This window comes from Phyllostomus discolor, chromosome 5, assembly GCF_004126475.2.
Source record: "Phyllostomus discolor isolate MPI-MPIP mPhyDis1 chromosome 5, mPhyDis1.pri.v3, whole genome shotgun sequence".
NCBI lineage: Eukaryota > Metazoa > Chordata > Mammalia > Chiroptera > Phyllostomidae > Phyllostomus > Phyllostomus discolor.
Window position 1 is genome coordinate 28,597,687 of NC_040907.2, and position 27,575 is coordinate 28,625,261.

Here is a 27,575-nt window from a genome sequence, read left to right on the forward strand (position 1 = left end):
AACTAATGTAAAAGAATTTTGAATGTTAACTGTAATTATAAAATTTAAATTTTAAGTGTTCTATTGATTATGCTATTACAGTTGTTCCAATTTATCCCTTTGTTCTCATCCACCCGGTACCTCCATTCCCTCCAGCAGTCCCTCCTTAGTTCATGTCCATGGGTCATGCATGTAAGTTCTTTAGCTACTCCATTTCCTATACTGTTCTTAACATCCCCCTGTCTATTCTGTAACTGCCTATTTGTACTTCTTAATCCTTGTACCTTTTCCCCTAATCTCCCCCTTCCCTTTCCCAACTGATAACCTCCAGATTATCTACATAGCTATGATTCTGTTTCTGTTCTTCTTGTTTGCTTAGTTTGTTTTTTAGATTCAATTGTTGATAGTTGTGAGTTTGTTGTCATTGTAGTGTTCATGGTTTGATATTCTCATTTTTCTTAAATAAGTCCCTTTAACATTTCATATAGTAATAGCTTGGTGATGATGAACTCCTTTAGCTTTGCCTTATCTGGGAAGCACTATATCTGCCCTTTCATTCTAACTGAGAGCTTTGCTGGATAAAGTAATCTAGGTTGTAGGTTCTTGCTTTTCATCATTTTGAATACTTCTTGTCTGAAATGTGTCTTTAGAGAAATCAGCTAACAGTCTTATGAGAAATCTTTTGTAGGTAACTCTCTTCTTTTCTCTTGCTGCTTTAAGATTCTCTGTTTATCTTTAACCTTGGCATTTTAATTATGACGTGTCTTAGTGTGCTCCTCTTTGGGTCCCTCTTCTTTCAAATAAGTTTTCAATTTCTTGTTCTTTCTCTTCTCCTTCTGACACCCCTATGATTTGAATATTTGTATGTTTGAAATTGTCCCAGAGGCTCTTGGCCTATCCTTGTTTTTTTTATTATTATTATTATTATTTCTTCTTCTTGTCCTGATTGGATCTTTTTTCTAATTGATTTGATTCTTAGCTTCACCCACTCCACTGTTGACTCCCTGTAAATTTTTCTTTATTTCACTTAGTGTAACCTTCATTTCTTCCTGGATATTTTTATACTGTTGAAGTACCCAATGAGTTCCTTGAACATCCTAATAACCAGTGTTTTGAACTCTGCATCTGATAGATTGTTAATCTCCACTTTGTTTAGTTCTTTTTCTGAAGTTTTGTTCTGTTCTTTCATTTGGGCCATATTTCTTTATCTTCTTATTTTGGCAGCCTCCCTGTTTGTTTCTATGTATTAGGTAGAGCTGCTTTGACTCCCTGTGTTAGTAGCATAGCCTAATGTGAAAAAGCTCACAGGTAAGTTAGATGGGGAGGAGCCTTAGGTATATGCCAGGGCAGGGCAACCATTGTGAAATAGGTTGATGAAATCTCTAATATGATGTCACTGCTCTGTGACTGTGTGTGTGGGAGGGCTCAAAAAGGGAATAATGCTACTGTGGCCTCTGGAGTTTTGTCCAGGGGGAAGATGTCCTTCGGCACTCATCCTGATGCCAGACACTTCAGTTTCTCCTTGTATGCCACCGGTGCCCTTCCAGCTGCTGCCCCAGTGCTGAAGTCCAGAGGGAGTGAGTCGGCATAAGTCCTAAGTCTGTTGTGAGCCCTTTAAGAGGAGACTCCTGAGAATTCTGCAGTTTCTTCTGCCACCCCAACTGCCACTGGTTTTTACAGCTGGAAGTAATGGGGACTTATCTTCCTGGCAGTGGAACCTTGGGCTGGGTGTCTGGTGTATGGGTCTCCATGCCTCTCCACGCATCTCAACATTTCCGCCCCTCCTTCTCATCTCTATGAATGTGACTTCTTTAATTCCTTGGTTGTTGGACTTCCATACAGCTCAATTTTATGATGATTCTGGGTGATAATTTGTTTTGTCTAGTCATAATTTTTGCTGTAGTTGTGCCAAGAGATGAGTCATGTTTACCTACACCTCAATCTTGACTGGAAGTCTCCGAAATAATTTTTTTTAAAGACAAATTTGGAAAACAGATATTAGTCACCAGGTCTAGTGTGACTGAAGTCTATGCCTAGACTTCCAAGGACTATAAGCCAGAACACTCCTTTTTTGCTTAGTCTAATTTAAACCGAATTTCTATCATTTGTCAATGAGTGACTTCTGACTAATACAGGCAGTGAAACTTGGAAAGTTTCTGAGCACCTGAGATACACAGGTGGGATCTGTCTCTAACTCTTAAGTGATGTTTTGGAGTCAGAAACCTTCAATTCATTACAAATTGTCAATACATCTTCATCTCATTGAGAATGCTACAATTACCTTCCTCTTAATTCCCTAGATTCCCAAGGTTTTTTGGATGGTTTGACTGAATTCCTGATTTTTTATGTTTAAATTTCCTTGTTTCTGACCCATTGCTTTGATATACCAAAGGACAGATTATGTGCTGCACAAATCATTTATCTGAAATGGGAATCCTGCTTCACTGAAGAACTATGAAAGTTATACCAAAAGCGATATATTAGTTCCTAAGATCTCACTGGTAGATCTCTTTGTAAACTAAAAAATTCAGAAAATGAGTAACTCTCTCAATGTGTTGGTTTTGCATATTCAAATATAATGTTTTTAAGATATATATTTTTTTCATCCAAAGAAAGTCTATGAAAATTGAATTCTGTGCCAGTGTGTGGGGGTAACTCAGGACATGACCCCTCCACGACCTCAGAGAACAGATGGCTGACTGGCCAGCAGCCATAAGGAACGAGGAAAACAGTCTGTATCTGGATGTCCCAGCCCTCTGAAGGCCCCTATGTCTCAAGGCTCCTGCGTGTATCACAGACGTGTAGAATTTTCACATGCTCCTTCCTCCCTAACCCTGTAAGCAGCACCAAGGCTGGAGGCAGGTGCCGTCTCTCTCACACTGATCGCCGCCATCAGCGCACTCCCCTGTGATGTGAGCATGTCCACAGCAGCCCACATCTGCTGGTCCTCCAGGTGGTTTTTTTCAGAATATCACACACATAAGTGCAGATCCCCAGTTTGGAGCTCCTGTGGTACACAGCGACATGCCACAACGTTGAGAATCCATTCCCATCTTGGGGCTGCTTCAAACAGAAGGTACCAACCAAACTTATTAATCTTAACATGGGCAAATTAATTCACAAGTCAGACATGATAGAGCCTTAGCAGGATGAACCACTGATACAAGTGACAGCCCAGTAGGAGCAGAACTGGGGGTGAAGTGACCTCACTAAAGAGTCTTTTGTCAATGTTCCACAACAAGGAGTGAGCCAGGACTGAAATTCAGCCAGTCTCACGAAGATACATAGCAGGTGAAGACCAGTAGTTGAAGGACCCAACCGAGGTTAATGGCAGCAAATGGCCGTCACACCCTGGTTCTGGATTAGCAGCCAGCACGTAATAAAAACACATCTTGGGCTCCCCAGAGGCAGGAGTTCACAAGAGCTAGCAAGAGGATCAGGATCAGAGACCAAAGTCATTTCATTCAAATAAGAATATGAATACCCACTTACATGGCCTGGCCATCACAGGGGAAAGACACAACTTATCTTGAAAAAGATACTACTTGAGCTTATTCTAGCAAGTAAAGAAAAATGAGAAAGGTTTACCATGAATAGTCTTGAAGATGTGCCACGGAAAAGCATATTTAGGGCATTTCAAGTAATTGGATATCACTAGGGTGGAAAGCCAAAGATCCATAGGGTCTCATAACATGGTAAGAAGTTTATAGCACATAGGGATAAGGAGGTAGATGCAAGCTGCTCCTCATTCCCCATCTCCACTTTTCCTCTTCATTTTAGTAATTGAAACCTTTCTCCCTCCCTCTGCGTTTTAGCTGGGCATATTCTCCAGCCCCCCTTGCAGATGTGATTACGTGACCAAGTTCTTGGGATGAAAGTAGGAGTAAAATGTTCATGTTACATCATTAAAAGGAAGCCACTTGTTATCCACTTTGTGTTTCCTCTGTCTTTCCAGAGGTCTGGACCGCAGATGTGGCCGGGAGGCTGCCTCTCCCTTCTGCCCTTGGGAAGCAGCGCCGCGGTGCGGACGGCTAAAGTACAGCGCGCCCTGACGAGCGGCTGCGCACGCTGACACGCTGAGTCCCGGGATCTGCCAGTGCAGAAGCTAACACTGCCCAGGGCAGGCGGGATGAAGTCTGTGGAGCAGGATACCCTCCACGCACAGAAAGCTCTCAGCAAGCCCTATCATGGCCGGGACAAGCGTGGGCTCCGAGAACAGCTGGCCAAGGCTCTTTCGCCTGCACCTACCCTGCCACTCCCTCCCTTGGAAGAGCTGGGTCCGCCTCCCTCAGACCAGCACCTCCCTGAAGCCTGTCCCCAGATTTTGCTGAGGTGTTGAGGTCCCTGGAACTACCTCTCCACCCCAGCCCTCAGGAGGACAGAGAGTGGCCATGGTGCTTCCAGGCAGGCCGTCGCAAAGTTCCACGGGCCCCGAGGTGACACTGCGAAGCGGCCGCCACCCTGTGCGGCCAGGGCGCAGAGTTGCCAGGGTCTTGTATTCCTAGTGGGTCAGGATACCTCTTCTGGATTTGAAGTGGGGCCCTGCCAGCTCCAACACCACCCGAGTCTTTTAACCTGGGCGTTAACATTTTACTTTATTTTATTTTAATTTTAATTGTTGTTCAAGTACAGTTTTCTGCCTTTTACCCCCATCCCAGCCCAAGCCCCCCCAGACTTCCCCACTAGGTGTTAGCATTGTAGAGACCCCTCAAGAGTTCTGGCCTCTGCCTGCCTGCACCCTCTCCAGGACCTCTTGGCAAAACTGGAACTAGTGACATTTGTATTAATACAACCAAAGAGTCCATTTCGTGGTTTAAGGGAAATGAAATTGACTATGACTACGTTTAAAGAGAGAGAGCCAGCCTCAAACATGCCAACCGTGACCACACCTCAAGTAGGTGGCACACAGATGAAAGGAGCCTGGGTCCCAGGGTGGAGTAGAACAGAGCTACCTCTTCATGCCGGGCAGCCCCCGTCCTGGACTGTAAGTGAGAGAGAAATAAATTCCTCGTTGTATTCCTGTCTTTTGGGGTCTCTTTGTTATAGCACCATAGCCTGTTCCCTATATGGGAGGAAAGAAAAGATAGTATCGTGGTTTCTGATATAATTCCTGACTTGGTCAGAAATGGCTACGGAACTAGGAAAGGCTGAGACAAACATCTCTAATGTTTATAGCTGAGTGAGCTAAGGCTGGCAGGTAGCAAGGTAAGCGATTCTGCAGCCTTGTCTCAAGAGAGATAGGGAAAGCCGCTTGAAAACTGTAACTTCTACCTGGTTGTGGGAGCCTAGTTCATCCAAAGCAGGGCAGCAGCTAGCAACCACCTGAACGTCTTCCTTGCACTCTGCCCTGCAAAGCTGTGTTCACTGTCATCTCCAAAAGCTGACTCTAGAACAAGCTTTCGGTGAAGACTACATTAACCAACTCCACTTAGTCATTTTGTGTTAATTATGTTTACAAAATGGAAAAGTTCTTTTTCATTCCCCTCTATTTCCTGAAGAGGATGGGTCCCTTAATTGAAAGACTGTCTGTTTTGCTAAACACAGTAATTTGTCAGGGATGCAAGTTTAGAAGTAAAAACTGGGATAAAATGCATTCCTCTGAATAATGAAGGGTTCAGGAATCTGCATGCACTCTGGGAAGGCTGGAGGCTGAGGAGGGGGATGGAAAAGATCTCCACTGGCAGAATGAGAGAGAGAGAGAGAGAGAGAGAGAGAGAGAGAGAGAGAGAGGTTGGGAAAAAGAACCATGTTGTAAGGGGGGATTTCCAAGTGAATTGCTGCAATCTACAAAATATAAATCGCATCACCCCTTTTATAAATTCTGCTTGTTCACTAAGACCCTGGTATGAGAGGATATAAGGTGTGTGAGCTTGAATTATACACAGCATAGAAAAAACCAGACACGGAAGGTGAGAGTCAGGTGAGAAGGTGGGCATTCATTAGTCTACCTTTCACCAGTGGTTGGGGTCAGCAGTGATAAACAATTCTAAAATTTCAAACACCTTTCTCTAGTCTTTAATTCTATAAAATTTAAAAATGTATACTGGGTTGTCATAATTCACCCAATTATTTAGTGCCCATCACTAGCATAATAACTGCTAGTAGTTATTAACTGCTTATGAGGATTCAGAAATGGAGAGATTTCCACTAACTGAGAATAGGGTGAATTTTAGGGGAGGCAACATGGAAGAAGTTGTACTTGCGTTGGGTCTTTTTGCTTGTTTTACAGACCGTGAGGTGGGTCCTGATGAGTGGCAATGAAGTGGTCATGCAAGGCTTTCATCTAACCACAGCTACAGTCACATTTTTCAAATAAATATTTATCAATAACTACTGTGTGCCAAGCACCATGCCAGGTTCAAGGGATTGTGAAGACATATTTGGCTTCATACGCTTCAGTTTCTAGATCTGTAATTTTTCTATTAATTCTGTAATTGGTTTGCCACATCTGTCAGGTCTTTCTTGGCCACATTTCTGCATGGCTGGTTCTTCTCTCTTGAATCTGTGTGCATGTGATTATTCTTTTTACTCCTTAAATGTACTACCTTCCATTTATTCTAGTGCATTTTAACCTGCTATTGATGAGCATTTCTCTAGTTTATTGAGGTCAATTGAAGTTTGATCTTCTATATACTTAGCACATCCATTTGCTTGGGGTCATATGTAATATTTATGAAGACTTTCACTTTCTTTCCACTGTCCAGATCCACATCTCAATACCCTTTTGTGCCAATATATAGTGAAGGCTGGAAGTAAGAAAAGAAATATAGCCCTAGAATCCCAGGTTACAAAAACCTAGTTTATCTGTAACTTACCACAATTTTGTCAACTGAAATGGCAATGATGTCTTTTAAATGAGTTATAACCATTACTGGCAGGTACCTGAGTATTCACCACATGTAAAAACTGTGCTGCATGATGCATTGGCTCCTGCTCTTGAGAGGTTTTCCGTCTAGATCAAAAAAGGCAACTAGATCATGCACATGCATTTGTTTGGCAGGACACTTATGTACCTCTCTTCCTAATGGATTAAGAGAGAACCAAAGTGAGAATGTGGGAGCATAGGAAGGAATTCCCTTCTCTATTTTGTCCTCTTACTAGATACCCCCAAAAGGGAGTTGTTAATCTGATTGGTCAGAGTCCAGGGCATTCATTAGTCCACCTTTCACCAGTGGTTGGGGTCAGCAGTGATCGAAAGGTCGCATGACCATGCATGCTGCTTTCGCTCCATATTGCTTGCTGAGTAGGGTCAGCCCAGAGTCCATTCAGGACACACTTAGATGAGGAAAGCTAGTTTGCTTTTCAAATCTGATCATCTTCTCCTCTCTTCCACAGGCATGCCTATACCTGCTAGTTCCAAAATTTAGAAGGGGGAGGGGGAGCAGGGAATAAGGAAGCTTCATCTCAGTCTTCAACCTAAGCCATGTAAACTCGGTCTTTGGCAGGGTTCTGTTCTAGAAGTTATTGGGTACTAGCTCAGCTATGAATAAAATGATCCTTTAGTTTCTATTCCAATGTCTTCCTTGTGTAGAGTTCCCTCAGTAACCCCACAGAGAGGACAAGTGATTAGCACGGCAGAATTTTTTAAATCATTACCCGAGGATATGTTTATTAATTTGAGAGAGAGTGAGGGAGAGAGAGAGAGAGAGAGAGAGAGAGAGAGAGAGAGAGAGGGAGAACAGACATCAATCGGCTTCCCAGAGGCAATTTGCCTGACCAGGGATCAAACCCACAACCCTTTGGTGTACAGGATGACACTCCAACCAACTGAGCCACCCAGCCAGGGCAGGATTTGGCTATTTCTGGTCCTCAGTTTTGGTAAATGATATTGTTGGTCATAAAATTTCACAAATTTTTGCTGCCCTTCCTAGAGAAGGATTATACTTCTCCATGCCACTGATATCAGACCTGTCCAGGTGACCTTGTTCTGACCAAGAATATATGAACAGATCTAACACATACAGATTCCAGGAAGATGTATCAGCAGCCAGTATATGGTTCCTCTTCCATGATACCAACATTGTTCCAAATAAAGGCTGCTTTATCAGCTTAGGTGCCAGCATAAAGACAATCTAGAATACAGCCAAGCTGACCTACAGTGATCATAGAGGTATTTTGAGGAAAAAAAAAAACAAAAAACAAACTTTGTTGTTATAAATCTCTGGAATCACTTATTTCCACAGCCCAACCTGGCTTATTCTGACTGATACATTTACTTTATTACCACCTGTACCAAACACTACTGTTCACCTTCCCAACAACTATTCTTCCTCTATTCCTCTTAAGAGAACCCCAACTTTGCCCAGGTATCCCCCTAACTCTACATGTGCTTGGGGAGGAGATTCTAATTCCCAGTCACAGGGGGTGAATCATAATTAAAGCCACTCATGACTGTTTTTTACTTTTTGCTGGTGACTGATTTAGATGTGAGAGAGCGTGGGAAGTCTGCCTGAGGGCTTCATAGATAGGTTTTCCTTGCTAATAAAAAGAGACACGTGGGAATGTTGGGTGTATGCATACGTCAGTTAGAACTGGGTCAGCCATTTTTAACTATCGGAACACTGGCCTTGGGACGTCAGAGGAAAAGGATGGAAAAAAATCTGCGTCCCTGATCATGTTACCGAGCTGTTAAATGAACTAATTCTACAGTTGCCCTACCCTTAGCTTTCTTGTTACATGAGATAATACATTTTCCTTATTGTTGAAGACAGCTGAATCTGGAATGGAGGGGAAAAGAATGAGTTTAGCTTTGGGGATACTGAGGTGATGGCAGGACAGCATCCTTTTACACTGCTGCAGCTCAGATGTCAGGGTGAAACCTGCATTTGGACATCATTTATGGAGAAATATTACATAAAGTAATACATTTTAGAAAATAATCCTATACCTGGGATAGTGCCTCTGTTCTTGAGGAATTTCAATAATATAACAAAACATTATCCTATACCGCTGTAGCCATTTCCTAACTGCATATGTCACTGTGTCACCTCCTCACTTGTCACCCATCCTAGAAAAGGGAGATCAGAGGCGGTGGCAACCTCCTAGGGAGGGACAGGGAAGACAGTGAGGAAATGATTATCACATCTGGATCCTCAGACCCTAGTGTCCTCAAGCCTGCATTGTGGGGATCTTGGTAGCCATTTGCATGTGACAAACATTCTAGTCTGTGTAGATTACTATGAAAACAAGTTATAAGCAACTTTCCTACATATGATACAGCAGAAACTCAGCAGGAAGCATCAGGGTTAAGGAAATACATACAATGGGACATCAAGGAAATGATCCATGTAGAAGATAGAGCCTCTAGAGTCCAAGTGGATCTGTGGTTAAAAGAGAGTTTTGCAAGTTACTAATCCATAGGGCACTAGGTTACTGTTACTTTAAGAAAATACATTCATGGTTGGGGGGGGTGTAAAATTTTGTAACATAAAAGGCTTTACTTCTCTTGAAAAAGAATTAAATTTTGAAATTCTGTTTAGACAGAACTTTTCCAAAGGCACATCTAGTGGGTAAATGCATGCACCTACATTGTGTTTACTTTACAGTGAAGCCTCTATCTTACTTGGACAGCTTACCTCATTTCTAAGCTGTCATTGCTGGGCCTGCCTTGAAATTACTCTTGCTTTCCTAAGCCAAAAAAAGAAAAAAAAAAGAAGAAGAAATCAACATATTTTAATGAGCTGGAAGAACAAATGCAATCTCAAAAGATGGCTAGCTTCAGTCTTGCAGTTATTTAGAAAGAAAAATCTGGCTTCAAACGTTGTTTGCAGGCAGAATTTGCAATTGGCTAGGACCAAGGATGGTGTTTAAAGATGACTCAGTGGTCCATTTGACTAAAAAAGGAGTCTCAGATCTACGTATTCATCACGTTGAGGTTCTACAGGCCCAGGACTGCTGCACACTAGGAGGAGGTGTCCAGTGTAAGACAATCTGAGACCCTGAGAAATACATCTTCAAACTACCTGAGCGGGAGACAGCTAAACCCACCTCCCTGTCAACCCCCACCTCCAGGCCCAGACCAGTATTTGGGCAGAGAATTGCTAGGCGAGGGTCCAACAGGGGGCCTAACCAGGTGACCTTCGCCAGGCTCGAGTCCACTTTGGGATGTCTCCGAGGCCCTGCCCGGTCTTTGTAGGGTGCCACCGTTCACTCCAGCCCCCGGTGCTCGTGTTCTTTGGGACACATCTCGCTGCGCACCGTTAGTCCGTCAGCGAGGCCACCCGCTCCAACCCACCCAGACGCCGTCCCGCCCCTCCCACTCCAGCCGCCCCACCCCAACAGGCAGCGCCACGCCCACCAGGGTCCAGGGCAGGATGCCCTCTCCCAGCCTCACCTTCGCCCACCCGCGGTTTCCAGGCCCCCAGGACCCGGAGCCCCGCCAGCATCCCTGCTCCTGGCAGCCGCAGGCCGCCGGCACCGCCACCCCTCCCCCGGCACCGCAGGCCGCCTCTGCAGCTGGCCGCGCGGCCGGCCCGCGCCCGCCGCCGCGCGCTGATTGGCTGCCCGGGCCGGCGGCGGCGCTTAGTGGCCGGCAGATTCGCTAGGTCAGGGCTGCAGAGGCGCCTGGCGCACCGGCGGGAGCGGAGGCGCGGCGCGCGACCGCCTGCTAGCCCGAGCTAGTGGCCCGGGGAGCCAAGAGGGTCCGCGCCCGCCGGGCGCCGCTGTCCTGGCCGCCATGTGCTCCCAGCTCTGGTTCCTGACGGACCGGCGCATCCGCGAGGACTACCCGCAGGTGCAAATCCTGCGCGCCCTCCAGCAGCGCTGCTCCGAGCAGGACGTGCGCTTCCGGGCGGTGTTCATGGACCAGATCGCCGTCACCGTCATCGGCGGCCACCTCGGTGAGTGAGGCGGGCCCCGGGAGGGCGGGGAGGCGCGCCGGGATGCCCGAGAGCCGGCTCGTGTTTGCGCGCCCCCGGGCCTCCCCCAGACAAGTCTCCTTGGGGTCGCCGAAACCAGCCTCCCTCGCCCACGAGACCTTTTTGGGTTGGAGATAGTTCCAAACCTTGAGAGTTTTTTTGACCACCAGCATCTGCCCAGAGGCCAAGGTTTGAGAGTGGGAGTTAGGGGACTTTGTTTTAGGAGGAACTCAAATTTACCTGAAGCCGCCTGGAGGTCCGAGGAAAATCAATCTGCTAGTCCCAAATTTGCAAATTCTGCTTGCATCGATACCCTGTCAGTTTAGATTTATAGAAGCCCACGTTATATTTTAAAAATTGCCATTAAGATGAGTGTTTTAAAACTTTTTCAGGAGTATGTAAGCGTCAGTAATGCACTACATAGAATATTATTCCCAATCTAGGATCTTACATATGGGAAGAAATCTGAGAAAGATTGGAGTCACCTCTGGAGTGTAAAGTGGGTTAATAGATCTTTGATAGGTTTTCTTTAAGCTCATCCTCCACCCTAAAAATGTTGAATTCTGATTCCAGAAAAGCCAAGATTCAGGTACAGACCATTTTAGTCTCACTTATTTCTTCACTGCTATGTCCAAGAGATTTTTTTGAGCAAGACATGGTTATCATCTGTGACCTTAACCTCAGAAGGTTCATTGTGGTTTTAGGTATTTTTAATTATTCTTAATGCACGCAGTCTCTGACTTAGGAATCCATCGTTGGAGAATTCCTTCCTACCTTGCAGCCACTTCAGAAGAGGGTCTAAGACTAAAAAGTGTTTGAGTCCAATTAAGGGTGCTTCTTGGGATACCATTCAAATTATTTCAAACGTACTTACCTAAATAACTCGTAATTTGTTACTCCTCTTTGGTGGAGGAAAAGGATTCCAAATTCTGAACTGGCTACTTACATATGAGATTTTGAATATGACCTGTTTCTTAGTGGAATGTATCTGTCCTAGATGTTTCATCCAAAAATTTATCTAAATCCTTCATAAGTAACATCAGATTGTATAGCCTAGTGGAGAAATATACTAGAAACATTAGATGTCTTACAGTTAGTCTAAAACAGCACCCATCAACCATAAAGGGTGCTGCCATCTCTCTATCCTTGACTTGCTGTAACTCTCAGTTAGTTAATATAGAACTAAATTCCTGAACAGGGAATCTGCAGACCTGGATTCTTACTAGCTTTGCTGCTAACAAGTATATGACTTTGCCTTGGCCAAGTCACTTTATGTCTTTGGATCTCAGGTTTCTAGTTTATAAAATCATGGTCTAAGTTTCCTCCAGCTCTGAATTTCTGTCAGTGCCATAGTTAAATGAAACCTTGGTTCTCGAACTTAATTCTTTCTGGAAGGCTGTTCAAGAAGCAATTTGTTCAAGGTGGGAGAGGTTCAAGAACCAAGGTTTGGCTGTTACTGATCTGGACCTAGTACATGTATCTTTCAACCCCAAGGCTGGTTTGTTTGTTCTTCCATTTATTTATTTATAACTTGTCATGATGCCTTTAAATTTTTTTTAATCATCACCCAAGGATATGTTTATTGATAAGAGAGAGAAAAACAAACATCAATATGAGAGGGAAACATCAATTCGCCTCCCATAGTGTCCCCACCAGGGATCGAACTTGCAACCTTTTGGTGTACAGGATGATGCTCCAATCAACTGACCCACCTGGCCAGGGTAATGATGCCTTTTTTAGATACAGTAACCAAAATTCCACATGTTCCTGTTATAGACACATGCTATGAAAGAGTAGAAAAATGCTCTCTCTTATATCTAAAGTCCCATTTTAATGAATTAACCCTGGGAAAAGAGAAAATTAAATTCTAGAGCTACAGGAAACATTTAAACCCTCTCAAAATTTTACTGAATTCATGTGTATTTCAATCAATTCATGAACCAGGAGTTACTTTTTTAAAAGATTGTTTGTTTATTTATTTATTTATTTTTAGAGAGAGGGGGAAGGAGGGAAAAAGGGAGAGAAACATCAGTGTGTAGTTGCCTCTAGCACATCCCCCGCTGGGGAACCTGGCCCTCCACCCAGGCATGTGCCCTGACTGGGAATCAGACCCACGGCCCTTTGGTTTGCAGGCCAGTGCTCAATCAACTGACCCATCCCAGGCAGGGCAGGAGTTACTTCTTTTTAAACTACAACAAAATGTACATGGTTATTTGCCTAGTCAACTGAGAAATTAAAAACATGTATTTTTTATGCATTTTTGATTTTTTGCTAGTTCAGAGATAGCCATACACATATTGTAACACATAAAACAAACTTGTTAGATAATTATTTCTGCCATCTAAAGCATTAAAATGACTTACTTGTTGTGCAGTGGATTGATTAAAGCCCAAGCAAGAGAATTCCCTGAGAAGAGTAAACTCGTTTGCTTTGTTCAGTGTTGTAGTAGTGACTAGACAAGTGCCGTGTGTGTGCATAATAGGTTCTGAAACATTTTTTAATAAATAAAGATTATGGTCTCTATTTCCCAGTTTCTTCTGCAGTCAAACTATAGAAAACCCTTGGCGATTTGCTGAGCCAAAATATCTCTCTTGAAAAAAAACGCTAGCACTCACTGTCTCTGAAATACAGAAATAGATGGTTATCATGACATGCATGCTGTTCCCCGTTTCAGAATTATAGCATGTGAGAGCTGAGAAGGACTCTCAGATCATCCGTTCTCACCCCCTCATTTTACAGATGAAGAACCTGATGATCAAAGAAATAAAATAACTTGCTCAGTGTCATCCAGCTAGTTAGCAGCAAACCCACGTTAAAAACTTGATGTCCTAGTTCCCAGCCCCGTGTTATGGAATAAGTGTGCTTCGGGACATCTGCAACCTGCAGTACTTTTCTCAGCAGATGTGGAATTTGACCAAATTGAATTACAATAAATTGAAGCTAGATAGTGCCTTTGCAAAGCAGTTTTATAGTTTAGGAAGCTAATGTACCACCTTTACAAAATCTTCCTACCTTTCTTTCTTTCTGTTCCTTCTTGGTTTTGGTAAAGGAGTAGATGAAGGAGTCAGTGCGTCAGGAAGTTGCTTAAATACTTTCCTGAGCTTGCAAAGGCCCAAATCCAGAGAAAGAATTTCAGATGGTATCTGGAAATAGGATTCAGACAAGAGATTAAAAGTTTTGCATTAAAAAAAATATAGTTATTTTAAAGATAATACAAGTAAACTGAACGTGCTATGCAAATGCAGGGTTTTGTGATTATTATTGTTTTTAACCCAGTGATCTACCCTCCTCAGCGCAGATTTGGGTGGGGAGACTACTAGAAAAAGTGGAATGACCTTCAAGTGACTGAAGCAATCCTGCAGAAAACACTGCCCTTCACCTTTCTGCTGGGTGGAGCATCATGAGAATCATGTCCATCTTCATTTGCTTCTTAGAAGCCTCAAGTTCTTTCATTCATTCAACAAATGTTTATTAATTATTCTCAACCCTGGGGATGAAATGGTGGTGATTGTGGCACCAAAATGCACATAATAATAGCCAAAGGGAGATCATATATATATATATATACACACACACATACCTATAGTGTCTATTGTGTGCTAAGTCTAGGTTCTCTTTACATAGCAACTCAGAAACATCAATAAGGACTTAGCAGAACCAGAACTTCTGTTTCCTCTCTTCCACGCCTCCCCACGCATCAGCCTCCCCTGACTTCACCCTGCCCCTTGCACTGAAGTTTGCTCTGCCAGAAGATGCCCATCTGGTCCAGCTTCCTCCCACATGATAAACTTTTATTCATCCTTCATATCCAGTTCAAGTCACTCATTTCCATAAAGTCTTCCTTGAACTCCCAACCCTGCCCCAAGCAGTCTCCCTCTTTCATCTGCTGCCAAATAGCATTGCGCATACCTTTTAAAGTAGCATTCATCATATTTTATTGTAATTTTTCTATTTACAAAGTTTATTTTTCTCTTTCCCACTAAGTGATTAGGGATTTCTCAAATGTATTTTCTATCATCATTCCAGTTATGTTTGTTGGATGACTGAGTGAAGTGACTTAAAGGGTGATTTGAAATATATGAGACTTTGCTGTAATTAGCTTCTGTGTCTGGGAGATCACGATTGGATGTGTAAATGTTTTTGTGATGAGCCATTATATGAGGACAGAGTCATTAGTGCAAATTAAGTTCTTTGACCACCCACAGGTCTTTACAATTAACTGTCCCAAAAAGCAAGTATAGTCACGAACTCAGGGACAGATACCAAGACAGAAAAAAATAAGTTTGACCTGGAAATCAGGGTATGTTATAGCTTGTCTCTGTCGAGCAGAATGATTCAGCATTCCTTCCCTTTACTTTCAGAGCCCAAATCTGGTGACCATCGGGCAGTTTCTAGGTCAGGTTCTTCAGGTTAAGGTGTTCTGGGATTCTGTTCCGTGGTTCTTTGTTGTAATCAGCTGAGTAAGTCAAAGGTTTGGGTCAGGAGGAAGCCAACTACATTTATATGAGGAAATGGTCTTACTGCAGCCTCTCAAAAGTCATGGAGAAAGGGTGGGCTGCTGTTGTTGTGCAAGAAGGCAGTAACAGTACGGGTACCACACTCACCTTTGTGCTCAGACATCAGCTTTAACATCAGGCCTTCCTAAAGGTCAGTGCCCGACACCCTGTAGTCTGAATAAGCTACCATGCAGCACTAGTGGAAAGGTCAGAGCAGGCGGAAGCACCTACCATGTCATGTTTCCAAACTGACATGAGCACTGATTGGATATGCTTTACCCCATGGGTCCGCGCTTGTACCTGTGGGTTGACCTCAAGGACTAAAGGGGGTTTGGAGGATATGTATTTTATGTTTAGCTTTCTAATGGTTTTTAGGGACACTTCATGAACTGTGTTGGGGAGAGTTCTAGAACTAGAATAGGTTGAGATCCTTGGTGGAATTCAAAGCCCTATTTATAGATTTCTGAACCACCTGCTGTAGCTACCATAACACCCCCGCCGAAGTTGTTAGGGCTGCCGGGTGGAACGGGTAGAGCCTCCATCAAGAGGTCCGTGTCATCCCCACCCATCCACATCTCCTAGTCACTCCCCTTACTAGCAGGGACATTCAGGTATGTCCATGCTGGCATCGCCTCACTCCAGCCCCTCCCTGGCCACCTTCCTCACTTCCCCGAAACACGCCACCTTATTAGGGCTTTATGTTGTCTTAACAAAAGCCTATAACATGTTTGTAATTCTTCTATGTGATCCTTCACTATTAAAAAGAAACTCAAGGACTTCACTGTGAGAAAGGATTCAATTTAGGTTGCTTTGCACTGAGGTACTAAGAGGAATAATGATTTTTCATTCCTATAACTATTATTGGTGCTTTAATATCTTTTTTGTGTCTTAATTTTCACAACAATCCTATTCATTTACTTATTTCAGGCAACAAATACTGAGTGCTTACTCTGTGCCAGGCGCTATGGTAGGGACTGGAGATACAGAGGAGAGTAAGAACAGACACAGTCTCTACCCTCATTATGATTTCATTATTCGTTTGGTCGACAGATATCTGTGGACCGCCTATACTCTGCGTAAGATACTGTTCTGGGCACCAGAACAAAACAGGCAGAAATTCTTGTCTCTCGAGTAGATTACATTCTAGATGGAGGAGATATTATAGAATTGAAACAAGGTAAGTAAAATATATATGTTGGTGAAAAAGGACTAACGAGGAAAAAAGCAGGGAAGGGGGAGAGCAGGTTTCTGGAGTCGGAGAGGGGATTGCAATTTTAGATAAAATGGCTGGCGTGGTCCTCACCCAGAAGATGATGTTCAAGTAAAGATCTGAAAAAAGTGAGAGAGCAAGCCATTTAGATATCTGGGAGTAGAGTAGTCTAGGCAAGAGGGAATAGCAAGGAGACCCGTGGGGCCAGAGCCAAGCGAGCCAAGGGACAAGCATTAGAAGAGGAGGTGGGAGGGGTGGGGATGCACAGGAAGCAGATATATAGGCCTTGTGGGTCATGGAAGGACTTTGACTTTTGCTCTGGATGAGCTGGGCATCACTGAAGGGTTTTGAGCAGAGGAGTGACATGACCTGACTTATGTGCACAGGCAGAGTCATTCTGAACACGGTGTCGAGAATAGACTGATGGCAGCAAGGGCCGAAAAGGAGACATTGCTTAGGAAGTGTTTGCTACAATTCAGGAGAGAGACGAGGGCTGCGGGACTAGAATGAGTGCAGGGGAGGAGGTGAAAAGTGACTGGATTTCATATATAATTTGAAGACAAAGTCGTCAGGATTTGCCTACTGGATTAGATGTTGGGTGTGCAGGACAGACTAGTCAAGGAGGACTGCCAAATGTTCAGCCTGAGGAGCTGGAAGAATACAGCTTGCCATTACCTGGTGTGGGCAGGATGTGAGAGGAGTGGGTTTGAGCCGATGGAGAGCATCAGAACTCAGTCTGTGGTGCCTATGAAACATCCGAGTGGAAATGTCAAGTAGGCAGTTGATCGTGCTGATCGGGGTTCAGGGGAAAGCCCTGGCCCAGATCTACCAGAAGGAGGAATAGCTCCTTATCCCTCTCAAGGGAGGGACTGTGGGTAGGAAACAGAAGAGGTCCAAGGACTGAGCTCTGGTGCGTCGCATTGTTTGTGGTCAGGGAGAGAAGGGGGAAGCAGCGAAGACTCCGGAGTAAAGGAAGTGAAGGAATCCAGGAGAGTGGTATCCTGGAAGCCAAATGGCCAAGGTATTTCAAGAAGGAGATGTGATCTGACTGTGTCAAATGTTGCTGGTAGACCAAGTCAAATGAGGAATAAGAATTGACCATTGGATTTAGCCATGTGGATTTCGCATTAGGGACTCTGATAAGAGTAGTTTTAGTGCAGTGACAGAAACAGCAATTGTACAGGGTGTCTTAGGAGTTTTGTTACAAAGGGAAAGTGAAAAATAGGTTGAATAGTTTGCTATGGACTAAATCTCCAATGTGATGATATTTAGAGATGGATCCTTTGGGGGAAAATTAGGCTTAGATGAGGTCATGAGGTAAGGGTTCTTATGACGGGATTAGCACCCTTAGAAGAAGAGACCAGACAGCTTGCTCTCTCTCTGCCATGTGAGGACACAGCAAGGAGGCGGCTGTCTTCTCTGCAAACCAGGAGAGGGCTCTCACCAGAACTCAGCCATGCCGGCATCCCGATGGCAGATGTCCGTCTCCAGGACTGTGAGAAATAAATGTCTGTTGTTTATGCCACCCAGTGCGTAGGACTCGGTTATAGCAGCTTGGGCCGACAGACTTAACTCAAAGGGAGAGAGGCCTTTCTTAGAGACAGGAGAAATAGCAGCATGTTGTATGCTGGCGTGAGTAATCCAGTAGAAAGAGAGAAGCTGACGATGTAGGAAAGGTGTGAATTGCTGGAGCCGTGCCTTAAGTGGACGAGAGGGGTTGGGATTGATTGCATGTTTAAAGGAGTTGGCCTCGGCTAGGAGTGAGGATACCTTAGCCGTTATAATGAAAAAGGTGGTAGCCTGTATGGCACAGACACAGGCACGGAAGTAGATGTGATCGTGGGAGCTGATGGAGAAGTCCTTTTCTGATTGCTTTGGTTTTTCTCATTGAAATAGGAAGAGTGAGAATGAGAAGGAGGGAGGAAGTAGTAAGGTTTGAGACAAGAAGAGACAAGAAAATTTGAAACTGAAAAGTTGTGTAGGGTTGTGGGAGAGTGAACAGACTAGGGAAATACAACACCTGCCATGCGGCAACGAGGATGCCCTTGGGACCAGTCGGCAGGCTTGTGTGTTTTCCATCCAGATAGGTTCCGCTGCACAGGAGGGTGCACAAAGGAGGCAGGAAAGTTGGGCCAGTCTAACCAGGGCTGTGATTTAGCCAAGCAAGACACAGACACAGGAATCAAGGGTTTATGTTACAGCACATGTCCATGGAACTTAAATGGGGCAGGAGGGAAAGAGGGTACGAAGAGGGTGAGGACAGTAGAAAGAGGAGGTATCCGTGCAGGGTGGTCACCGGCAGGGTCCAAGTGCGTCTGGAGTTGGGTTACTAGAGGGAGGAGCTAGACAGATAGGAGACAGTGGTTGGAGACTGGAATTATGATGAGTGTGTTAAGTCTAGAATATAACTGAAAGGGGTGGCTGAAGTGGGGTAGTGGGCAAGGCCCTTGGAGAAAAACAGGTCAAGGGGAGAAGCCTGGGCATCAGAAGAATTTCCACGCAGATACCAGAATTTTCAGTATTTGTCATGGCGTGGGGGGATCAGTGAGTCAGGAGCTAGGGCTGCAAGGGCAGAGGGAAGAGGCTGGGGTCCTTAGCTGGCTTGCACAGGTGGGATGCTGCGCATTCTGATGAGTCAGGCTGGCTGCTTCAGGGGGAGGGAAGGAGAATGTTCTTGAAGTCACAGTGAGGAGCAAGGAGCACATCTCTCCTGTCTCTCAGCCCAGTAATCCCGAGTGCCAGGGAGAGAAAACAGCCACAATTTGGGAGGGCTGCTGGGGAAGCAGTGTTTGTTACTGGGGAGCGCCGGGGTTCAGTGGGACCCAAAAAGAGAGGGTGAAGGGAACACTCACTGAAAAGGTTAAAGATAATGGATTTGCTGCCCATTGAGTCTCCAAGGGCACAGTGGAGATGGGAAGGAGGGGCTGGTGGGGGTAGTAAAGGCAGGGTCAGAGCCAGGTGCAGCTTAGAGTTCAGGGGAATTATGTGTCTGTGGCTTTGGAGACTGGAGTCTTGGGTGACTGATGGCAGAGGGATGAAGGGCTTGATGAGATTTGCTTCATGGTTGTAAGAAAGATCCAGTTGGAGAGGTGGGGAGGGGAGAGGGTGGGGTTTGGGAGTGTGGTTTCCAAGCTCTGGGACCCTTCCATTTTACAGAAGAGGAAACAGACCCAGAGAGATTTTTGTGTCTTGCCCAGCTGTTAAATGACAGCAAGGAATTACGTCAAGTCTCTGACTTGGAGGCCACTCTGCCATAATTGTCTTTCATCTCATGTTGTGTCGACTTCTTGAAATGCCTTTAAAAATAGGTTAGCCCTGAGATATCCCTCAGCTCGGTGCTTATAAGATGCCATGCTGTTCCTATTGATTTGTCTCTGAGAGGTAGACATTATGCATTTATTACTTTTACACATTTCTTCTGAGCCCGGGGCACCGTGAGTCAACATCTTTCCGAAGCCTCCCTTGATTCGCCCTCAGAGGAGATCATCCACTGCTCCCTCCAGCACTTCCTGCTGAGAAAGGCCCCTCCTCTCCCCACCCCTGCCCAAACCAGAAGGATAATCCTTGACCCCCAGGCACTCCGCAGAGGTCATCAAGCCATTCCTCAGAGCTACCATGTTGTCTTCCTTAAATTCCAGGGAATATAGTCCGTTTCATTCACATTCCTTAACCCCCATTCCTAGCCCTTAAGAGGATGCCTGTTCCTTAGCTATCAGTGGTCCGTACAGGTCCCTTTTGCCCTTATCACTTGACGAGGTCCCACTTCTAATCATCAGCACCCGAGTCTCTGCCTGAGGGCGTTTCCTGTCACAGGAGCCCCCTTAGCCTACAGATGCTTGGCAAGGCAGAAGGGCCCCCGGATATAATACCACGCCCCTGGAGCAGCGCTCCACCGCTGAGCTGCTGTATTAAAATTCTAACTCGCCAGGCTGCCCACCCCTCGGTGGGATGACTGAGGTGTGTGCACCGAACCATTTCTTACTGTTGCACAGCAGGACTAAGACCCAGCGGCCAAGGAGTTCACTCACTTGATAGCACACCCTTTATTGCCTCTTCTCTACTCTGATAACAGTGTGTCCTGATATTAACCACCATAATAGTAAACCTCCTGCTCTTTAGTCCTCACCTCTGGGGGTGCTTCTGGGGAAACCCAAACTAACACTGCCTTGGTCCAAAGTAGGTGCTAAGTAAATTTTGGCTGAATGAATGCATGCAACAGCAAATGTATGCTGAGTGAGTGAATGAATGAATGAATGGATGGATGAATATTTGTGTATGTACATTTCTCCATAAGGAGACTGCATGCTCATGGTAGGCAGAGACTACCTGGCTCGTCTTTTACCTGGCTCGTCTTTGTATGCCTGCTCAATAGCATGTCTGACTCATTCCAACAGTTCAGTAACGGTTGCCTTGAATTAAACAACCTCAAAATAGCAGTTGATGGAGAGAGAAAGTGGCCACAAAATCACTGTGGGTTTTAATGAGGTAGAGGTGAGATTTCTTTGGGCATTGTAACAAAGAACTTTAAAAGAGCGGGGCATGTACTTGATAAGAATAAAAAGGGCTTCCTTATGAGAAGATGAATTTCCTAATGAGAAGATGCCGAGGGTAGGGTGGACAGACCCGAGGGAAAACCTGGAACTCGAGAGGAGTGAGATCGTGTTTCAGACGACACATCTCCCTCAACACAACATAACGTGAAGCCCTTAATGGGTTATCCACTTACCTTATTTGTACTATTGATTCCTTCCTGACAACTTTCAGAGCTTCACTGCCAGCCACTGTTGTTACCCGATCCTGCTAACACAGTGATTCTAAAAGCTGCCATGACTGAGGTCCTTGCCTGTGCTCATGCTACGGTTCCTGCTGTCTTCTTGTTTCTGCTCCTTGCTTTGTACATGAGGGGTTTTTTTTTGTTTGTTTTTTGTGGGGGGTTTTTTCTGACATACTAGAAAGCCATTTGGGGTTTTGTTTTGTTTGTTTTTTTAAGATTTTGTTTATATTTTAGAGAGAGGGGAGGGGAGAGAGAAAGAGAGAGAGAAATACCAATCAGTTGCCTTCATATACACCCCCAACCAGGCACCTGGCCCACCACCCAGGCAGGTGCCCTGACTAGGAATTGAACTGGTGACCTTTCAGTTCACCAGCCAGCACTCAACCAACTGAGCCACACCAGCCAGAGTGAAAACCAGTTTAGTTTTGAAGTTTTCTTTGTGAAGCTAAGGATGTGTGTGTGTACACGTAAATTAGTGCTGTGCGTGCACAGGTTGAAAGGGTAGTGACCTATTGTGTATCAGTTCTGTATAAAAGCAAAAACTTTTGCAGTCAGATCTATTGCAGGGATCCATATTATAAGACATCTGTAATTTAAATGGGATAATAAATGTGAAAGTTCTTAGCAAAGTACTGAAAACACAACAGATGCTCAATAAAAACGCTAGCCAGGTTCGGATTTATTGACTGCACCTTTTATTATCCTTGCTTCTTTTCCCTCTTTGATATGAATGGTTGAGAATAGTTTTTTTTAAAGATTTTATTTATCTATTTTTAGAAATAAGGGAAGGGAAGGAGAAAGAGAAGGAGAGAAAAATGTGCAAAAGGAATGTGGATTGGTTGTCTCTCACACACCCCCAACTGGGGACCTGGCCTGCAACCCAGGCATGTGCGCCAGCCAGGAATCAAACCTGCGACCTTCCGGTTTGTAGACCAGAGCCCAGTCCATTGAGCCACACCAGCCAGGGCAAGAATATTTTTTAATTTTTAAAAAAAATTTTTAATTAAAAAAATTTTTTGAGAATGTCTTTTAATATTTAGAGCTCTACTTTGCAATAATGGTTTGCTTATTTCTAAAGCCATTTCTTGGTATTATAGAGTACAATTCTTTGCTATTGTACATACAAATACAGAAGTCTAGTTTTGTAGAATTAACTTAATCTGATATATAGATTAGAAAATAGGCTCAATTCTTTGGGCAAAGTTATGCATTTTCTATCTTGTTTTTATTACATTAAAATATTCCCAAATATAGATAATAGAGAGTTCAAAAGGAAATCAGAACATAATTACCCATGAAAGTAGATTATTCTTTTTAGAAGTAATATGGAGAAAATGTTATTGAGACTAAATAGTAAATATCCCAGAAGTAACTCCCTTCACCCTGCCCTGCTCTCTAGTTCAAGGTGATGCCGAGAGCATGACCACTCTTACGCTCATGAAATCCCTTGTGATTTGAGGGCATGAGCCTCTCACTGGGGAGGGGTTTCCTTCCATTCCCTGGCGGCCAAGCAGAGCCCTCCCCTCCCTGAGGTCTTGCATCAGTTCTTAATTCTCTTGGCTTGAAGCCTGTAGATTACAGAGGAAATGGTAAGGATCCTGGGAAGGGTGACACACTAAGGTCCATCCTGTATTAAGTTTATCAGGTCCTTTCCTCAGGAGAGAGATTCATGAAGAGAGGGAGTGTGATTACTTAAGTGGTTGAAGGTCTCAAAATTCACTGACGGGTTTGCCAAGGGCTAGCCTTATACCTCAGTTGTTATTGGTCATGCCTGTGTGGAACTGCTGTCCATGCTGAAGCCCCAGTGAGTGTCAGCCTCTTGTCTACTGCCTCTAGAAATTGTGGCATAAACTAAGTTTAGACAGCAGAGGATGGGAATGAACAGGGGCCAAGTGAAGTTGCCCAAAGCAAGAATGCTGGAGCTGTGTCACTGGGCAGAGAAGTAACTGGTTGTATGAGCACTGTATCCCTAAACCTGCCGTGTCCCTCTGCACAGAGCTGGACAGCCAGCACGGTCAGAGCCCAGACCTGTCTTAATTGTTTGGTAGAGCCATTTCAGCTACACTTTAACCCATTCCATTCTTCATTTATTAAAGGCTTCAGTTGGAATGAGCCAGGCCCAAAGATTTACCTTTGGAGAAGAGAGATGAAGTCCTGGTAAGACTTCCTAGGTATATGTGAATCTGCTTGTCGAAGCTGAGCTGTCTCTGTCCACTTGTGGTTGGTATTTCCAGAAATGATTGAATTCTTTTTACTTTGCATTTGGAAGAGTACCTGTCTGTCTGTGGTCTCGTGTTGGGATCTAAAAGCCAGGTGTCTCTGCTGCTTCTCATTTCTCTAGCTCCCTTTTCTGTTGCAAAGCCATTTTTCTCATCAGGTGGTACCAGCCTCCATCAGTTGTCCTACCTTGCTTAGTAGAATGTCTGTGCAATGCTAATGCCAGTGCCTTACGTACTATGTACAGCGTTTTATAGTTTCAAAGCATTTTTAAAATATATTATCTCATTCTGTAACGTTGTCCTGGGCTGTTGCTTTTTTCCCTGAGTGTTCTGTATTTCCTCACCATTTGCATCAACTCGAATACTTTTCTTGCTCTCCTGTCAATTTTGAGGATACTATGTAGGGCTTGCTTTTTTTTTCTCCTTTCATATTATTTCCCACAGGGCCTGTAAGAGGCAACGGAAAAGGTATATGTAAATGGTACTATTTTCTGATGGCAAAGTGAAGATGACCTGAATGCTCTTTATAAATCATCCATGAGGATTATATTCCAGTTCCTTGGGTTTACACTATCAGAAGAAGTACAAAAAACAATTTCTCTTAATGATCACACCTACTCCCTTTTTCAAAGTGGTGAAATATTTCCTGGAAATGGGGGGGGAAACTGTGCAAGGTTGATCTATACTGTACTTTTGTGTTTTTGTTTTGCTTGCTTTCATTTTATTTCATTTTGCTTGTTGTTTTTGTATTACTATTATTCATGCCCCGATGGAGAAATAGTAATTTCATTAGCACCTTTTGTTTTCTTGGAATTATGAACTTGTGTAGAATTCACTTATGAAATAGAAGATGCTTTAGGTTAAACCCTATAAGATGGTTCTGAAACTGTGTTTCAAAGGTTTTTTTAGAGCATCTTGGAAACCCCCGTAAGGTTCTCTAAGGCAGACAAAGTTATTCCCTGAACTCAGTTCTCTTTATTCCACACATCCCCTTTCACGTCTCCATCATTCCACCCCCAGATGCTTGGGGCACCGTAGATGCCTAGATAACTACCTACAGTAATACACACCATAGGTCATCGAGGTCGGAAGAGACCGAGCAGGTTGCTGTGAGCTTATCTGACCCCTGCATTCCTTCTGAGCTGTGCTCAGGTGACCACTAAGCTTCAGTTCATTCCATCCCAAGTCACTAGAAGAGCATCCCTTTTGCTGATCCCAAATCTATCTCCCTGTAGCTTCTGTACAATTCAACAAACATCAAGTGCCTATCACGCACCAGGCACTGTTCTAGGGGCTGGCAGTACAGAAGTAACCAGACATAGACAGCCATGGCTGGCTCCATCTGTCGGGGTCCTAGAAGACAAGCCAAATAGCTCTTCTCGGTGGATACCGTACAGGTACTTGAAGACCACACTCCCGTTCCTGTGAGTCCTTGATGCAGACACCGGCCTGCAGTGTCCACGGCATTATGGATGAGACACGAGACAAATTCACATGGACTACCGAGTCCTGTGGAGGAAAAGGGATGGCACGGCTACTCTCTCAAGGGGAGAGCATCTCGGAATGGCCTGGCCACTCTCTCAAGAGGAGAACGCCCTGACCCTTGCCTTGACAGGCTTTTATTGGGTTCATTTTGCACAAGAATACAGGTAAAGCTCATCAATCATTATCAGGCAGTAAGAATCAAACATACAAAGAACTCTGAGGGCCTATTTTGAGTCAGGGTCAGATAGCTAAAGAGCCGTAAAACTTTGAGGAACAAACTCACTTCTTGCTCAGACTCTTATCAGTTAATTGAGAGCATTCTAAACAAAGCAGGTTTCACAGGATTTTACATATGCTTTCTTAGGTCTGATCACCTTAGAGAACCCGCCCTTTCTAATACAGGGCGGCACCCACCACCAGCATTGTTTCAGGCTTAAGGCATTGTTTCAGGCTTAAATCAGGCAGGGGAAGTAAGGTAGCCAAGAGATTAGGAGACTTCTCACAGACACAATGAGGACTCAGGCTATGTCAAAGCCGAGGGGCAAGGGTCCATCACCCCCTTTTGCTATAGCCCCCCAAGTCCTTCCCTGGGGCCTCCACGTGATCATACCTGTCTTAGGTCGTACCCCCCTTGGGGAATCTTACCCATCATTGGCTACCGATCAAGCATTGGGGGCCAGGCAGGGTGAAGTAAAAGGAGCAGAAGTGACCCCCCCCTGACAGGGAGATAAGCTTTTATCTCCTTACTGGCTTCTGGTCTGAAGGTTGCTCACTCAGCCTTAGCCATGCATGGGGGGGTTACAGCTCCTAAAACCAGGCAGGGCCTGGTCCTCACTAACAAGTCCTAACAAGTCCTCACTTCAAGGGAATACCCCCAGTTTATCCAGTGCAATACAGGTTCAAGTCCTCTTGCTATCTGGATCAATAGTCTTTGGATGTCTTCTGGTTTTAATATTGAATTGATTTTTTAAAGTTTTTTTTGTTATGAATGTAATGTGCACTTGGAGACATTTTGGAAAATACAAATAATTATAAAATAGGAAATCATGTGTAATCTCATTATCCACTGTTAGAGTGTTGGGATATTTCCTTTTAGCTTTTTCTAACTTGTATTTTTAACTTTGCACGCTGTTTTCTTCGATTAACATTGACATTTTCACATTCATTATAATTATGAAAATCATTTAAATGCTTATATAGTATTTCAGATAGACTTTTAATGGTTAAGTCTACAACCATTACACTTAAAAAAGTAGTGAAAGTAGTAAGGATCCCTTAAGTGAGCTATAGTGCTCCCTTTTCATTAAGTTTCCAGCCTCCTAAGTCACTAAACCAGTATGTCCTGGCTTAGTAATAGTATGCTATTACTAGTACTATAAGGAAGGAAGGTGCTGGATTATATAATCTCTTGTAGATTCTTCTAATGTGGATTATTCTTGATATGCTGCCTTTTGTCCCCCTCTTCATTCTTTTGTGTTCCCTCATGGCCACGCTCTGCCCATTTGTTTGGAGCACAGACTTGACCATAGCTTTCTCGTTACAACAGGATATCCAGGGCCATTTGCCAGGCTGTCTTCCTGCTAGGTTCAGTCTTGCAGAGTCTGTTGGAACCAGTTCCTCTGGTGGGACTGGACCACGGAGCTCACTTCTGTCCTTCAATTGCAGGCCTACAGCTGAACCAGAAGGCGCTCACCACCTTCCCGGATGTGGTGCTCGTTCGCGTGTCCACTCCGTCGCTGCAGTCAGACAGTGACATCACGGTCCTGCGGCACCTGGAGAAGTTGGGCTGCCGCTTAGTCAACCGCCCACAGAGCATCTTAAACTGCATCAACAAATTCTGGACCTTCCAAGAGCTGGCTGGGCATGGGGTCCCCATGCCAGATACCTTCTCCTACGGTGAGTGTCCTTGAAATGAGGCTAGAGTTTCTCTTTCCCGGTGGCATCTCGATGTTTTCTCTCCCTTGTAGCTCTCGAGTGTGTTGGTTTTCCATGTGGGGCTGTTCATCTTAATTCAACATCTTGAGTCTTTTTCATGGTCATTCCCTCTGTCTGAAATGCCTTTGCTTCTTTCTGTCTGCAATTCATTCATTAAATATGTATCTGGCACACGCTATGTGCCGACCACCACACCAGGCACTGGACTACAGCCTCAAGGCATTCCAGTTCGCCGGAGGCAGAGGACAGCAAGTGAACAGGCAAGTTCAGTGCAGTGTCGTAAGCGCCATGATAACAGTTAGTGTGAGGTGGTAAGGGGATACACAGGAGAACTCCTAATGAATTTAGAAGATATTGAGGAAGCCTTCCCAAAAGAAATAATGTCTCAACAAAGCTGAAGTTACCCAGCTAAAGGGGCAGGAGAAGTGAAGCAAGGGAGGAGTCAAAGCGGAGAGCTTGCCCAGTGGGTGGTACTTCGAGTAGTTGGGAGAGCGTAAGGGAGACGAGTTGAGATGTAAGGCTAGTGGGATAAGAGTAGCCATACACCACCAGTTATTGGGCTTTAAGCAAGGAGGTGGCCTCATCAGAGTTCAGAATACCACTTTGGTGACACTATGAAGG

At 44.4% G+C, this 27,575-nt stretch overlaps 1 protein-coding gene across 1 annotated transcript in view; it reads left to right on the forward strand.

The window, feature by feature from the left end:
- Positions 1-10,536: 10,536 nt before the first annotated feature.
- RIMKLA (ribosomal modification protein rimK like family member A) overlaps positions 10,537-27,575 on the forward strand; it is a 34,242-nt gene continuing 17,203 nt past the window's right edge. The window contains exons 1-2 of the mRNA XM_028512849.2: positions 10,537-10,817; positions 26,685-26,915. Of these exons, the coding sequence (XP_028368650.1) occupies positions 10,655-10,817; positions 26,685-26,915 (394 nt within the window). The 5' untranslated portion in view covers positions 10,537-10,654. The remainder of the gene's footprint in view (positions 10,818-26,684; positions 26,916-27,575) is intronic.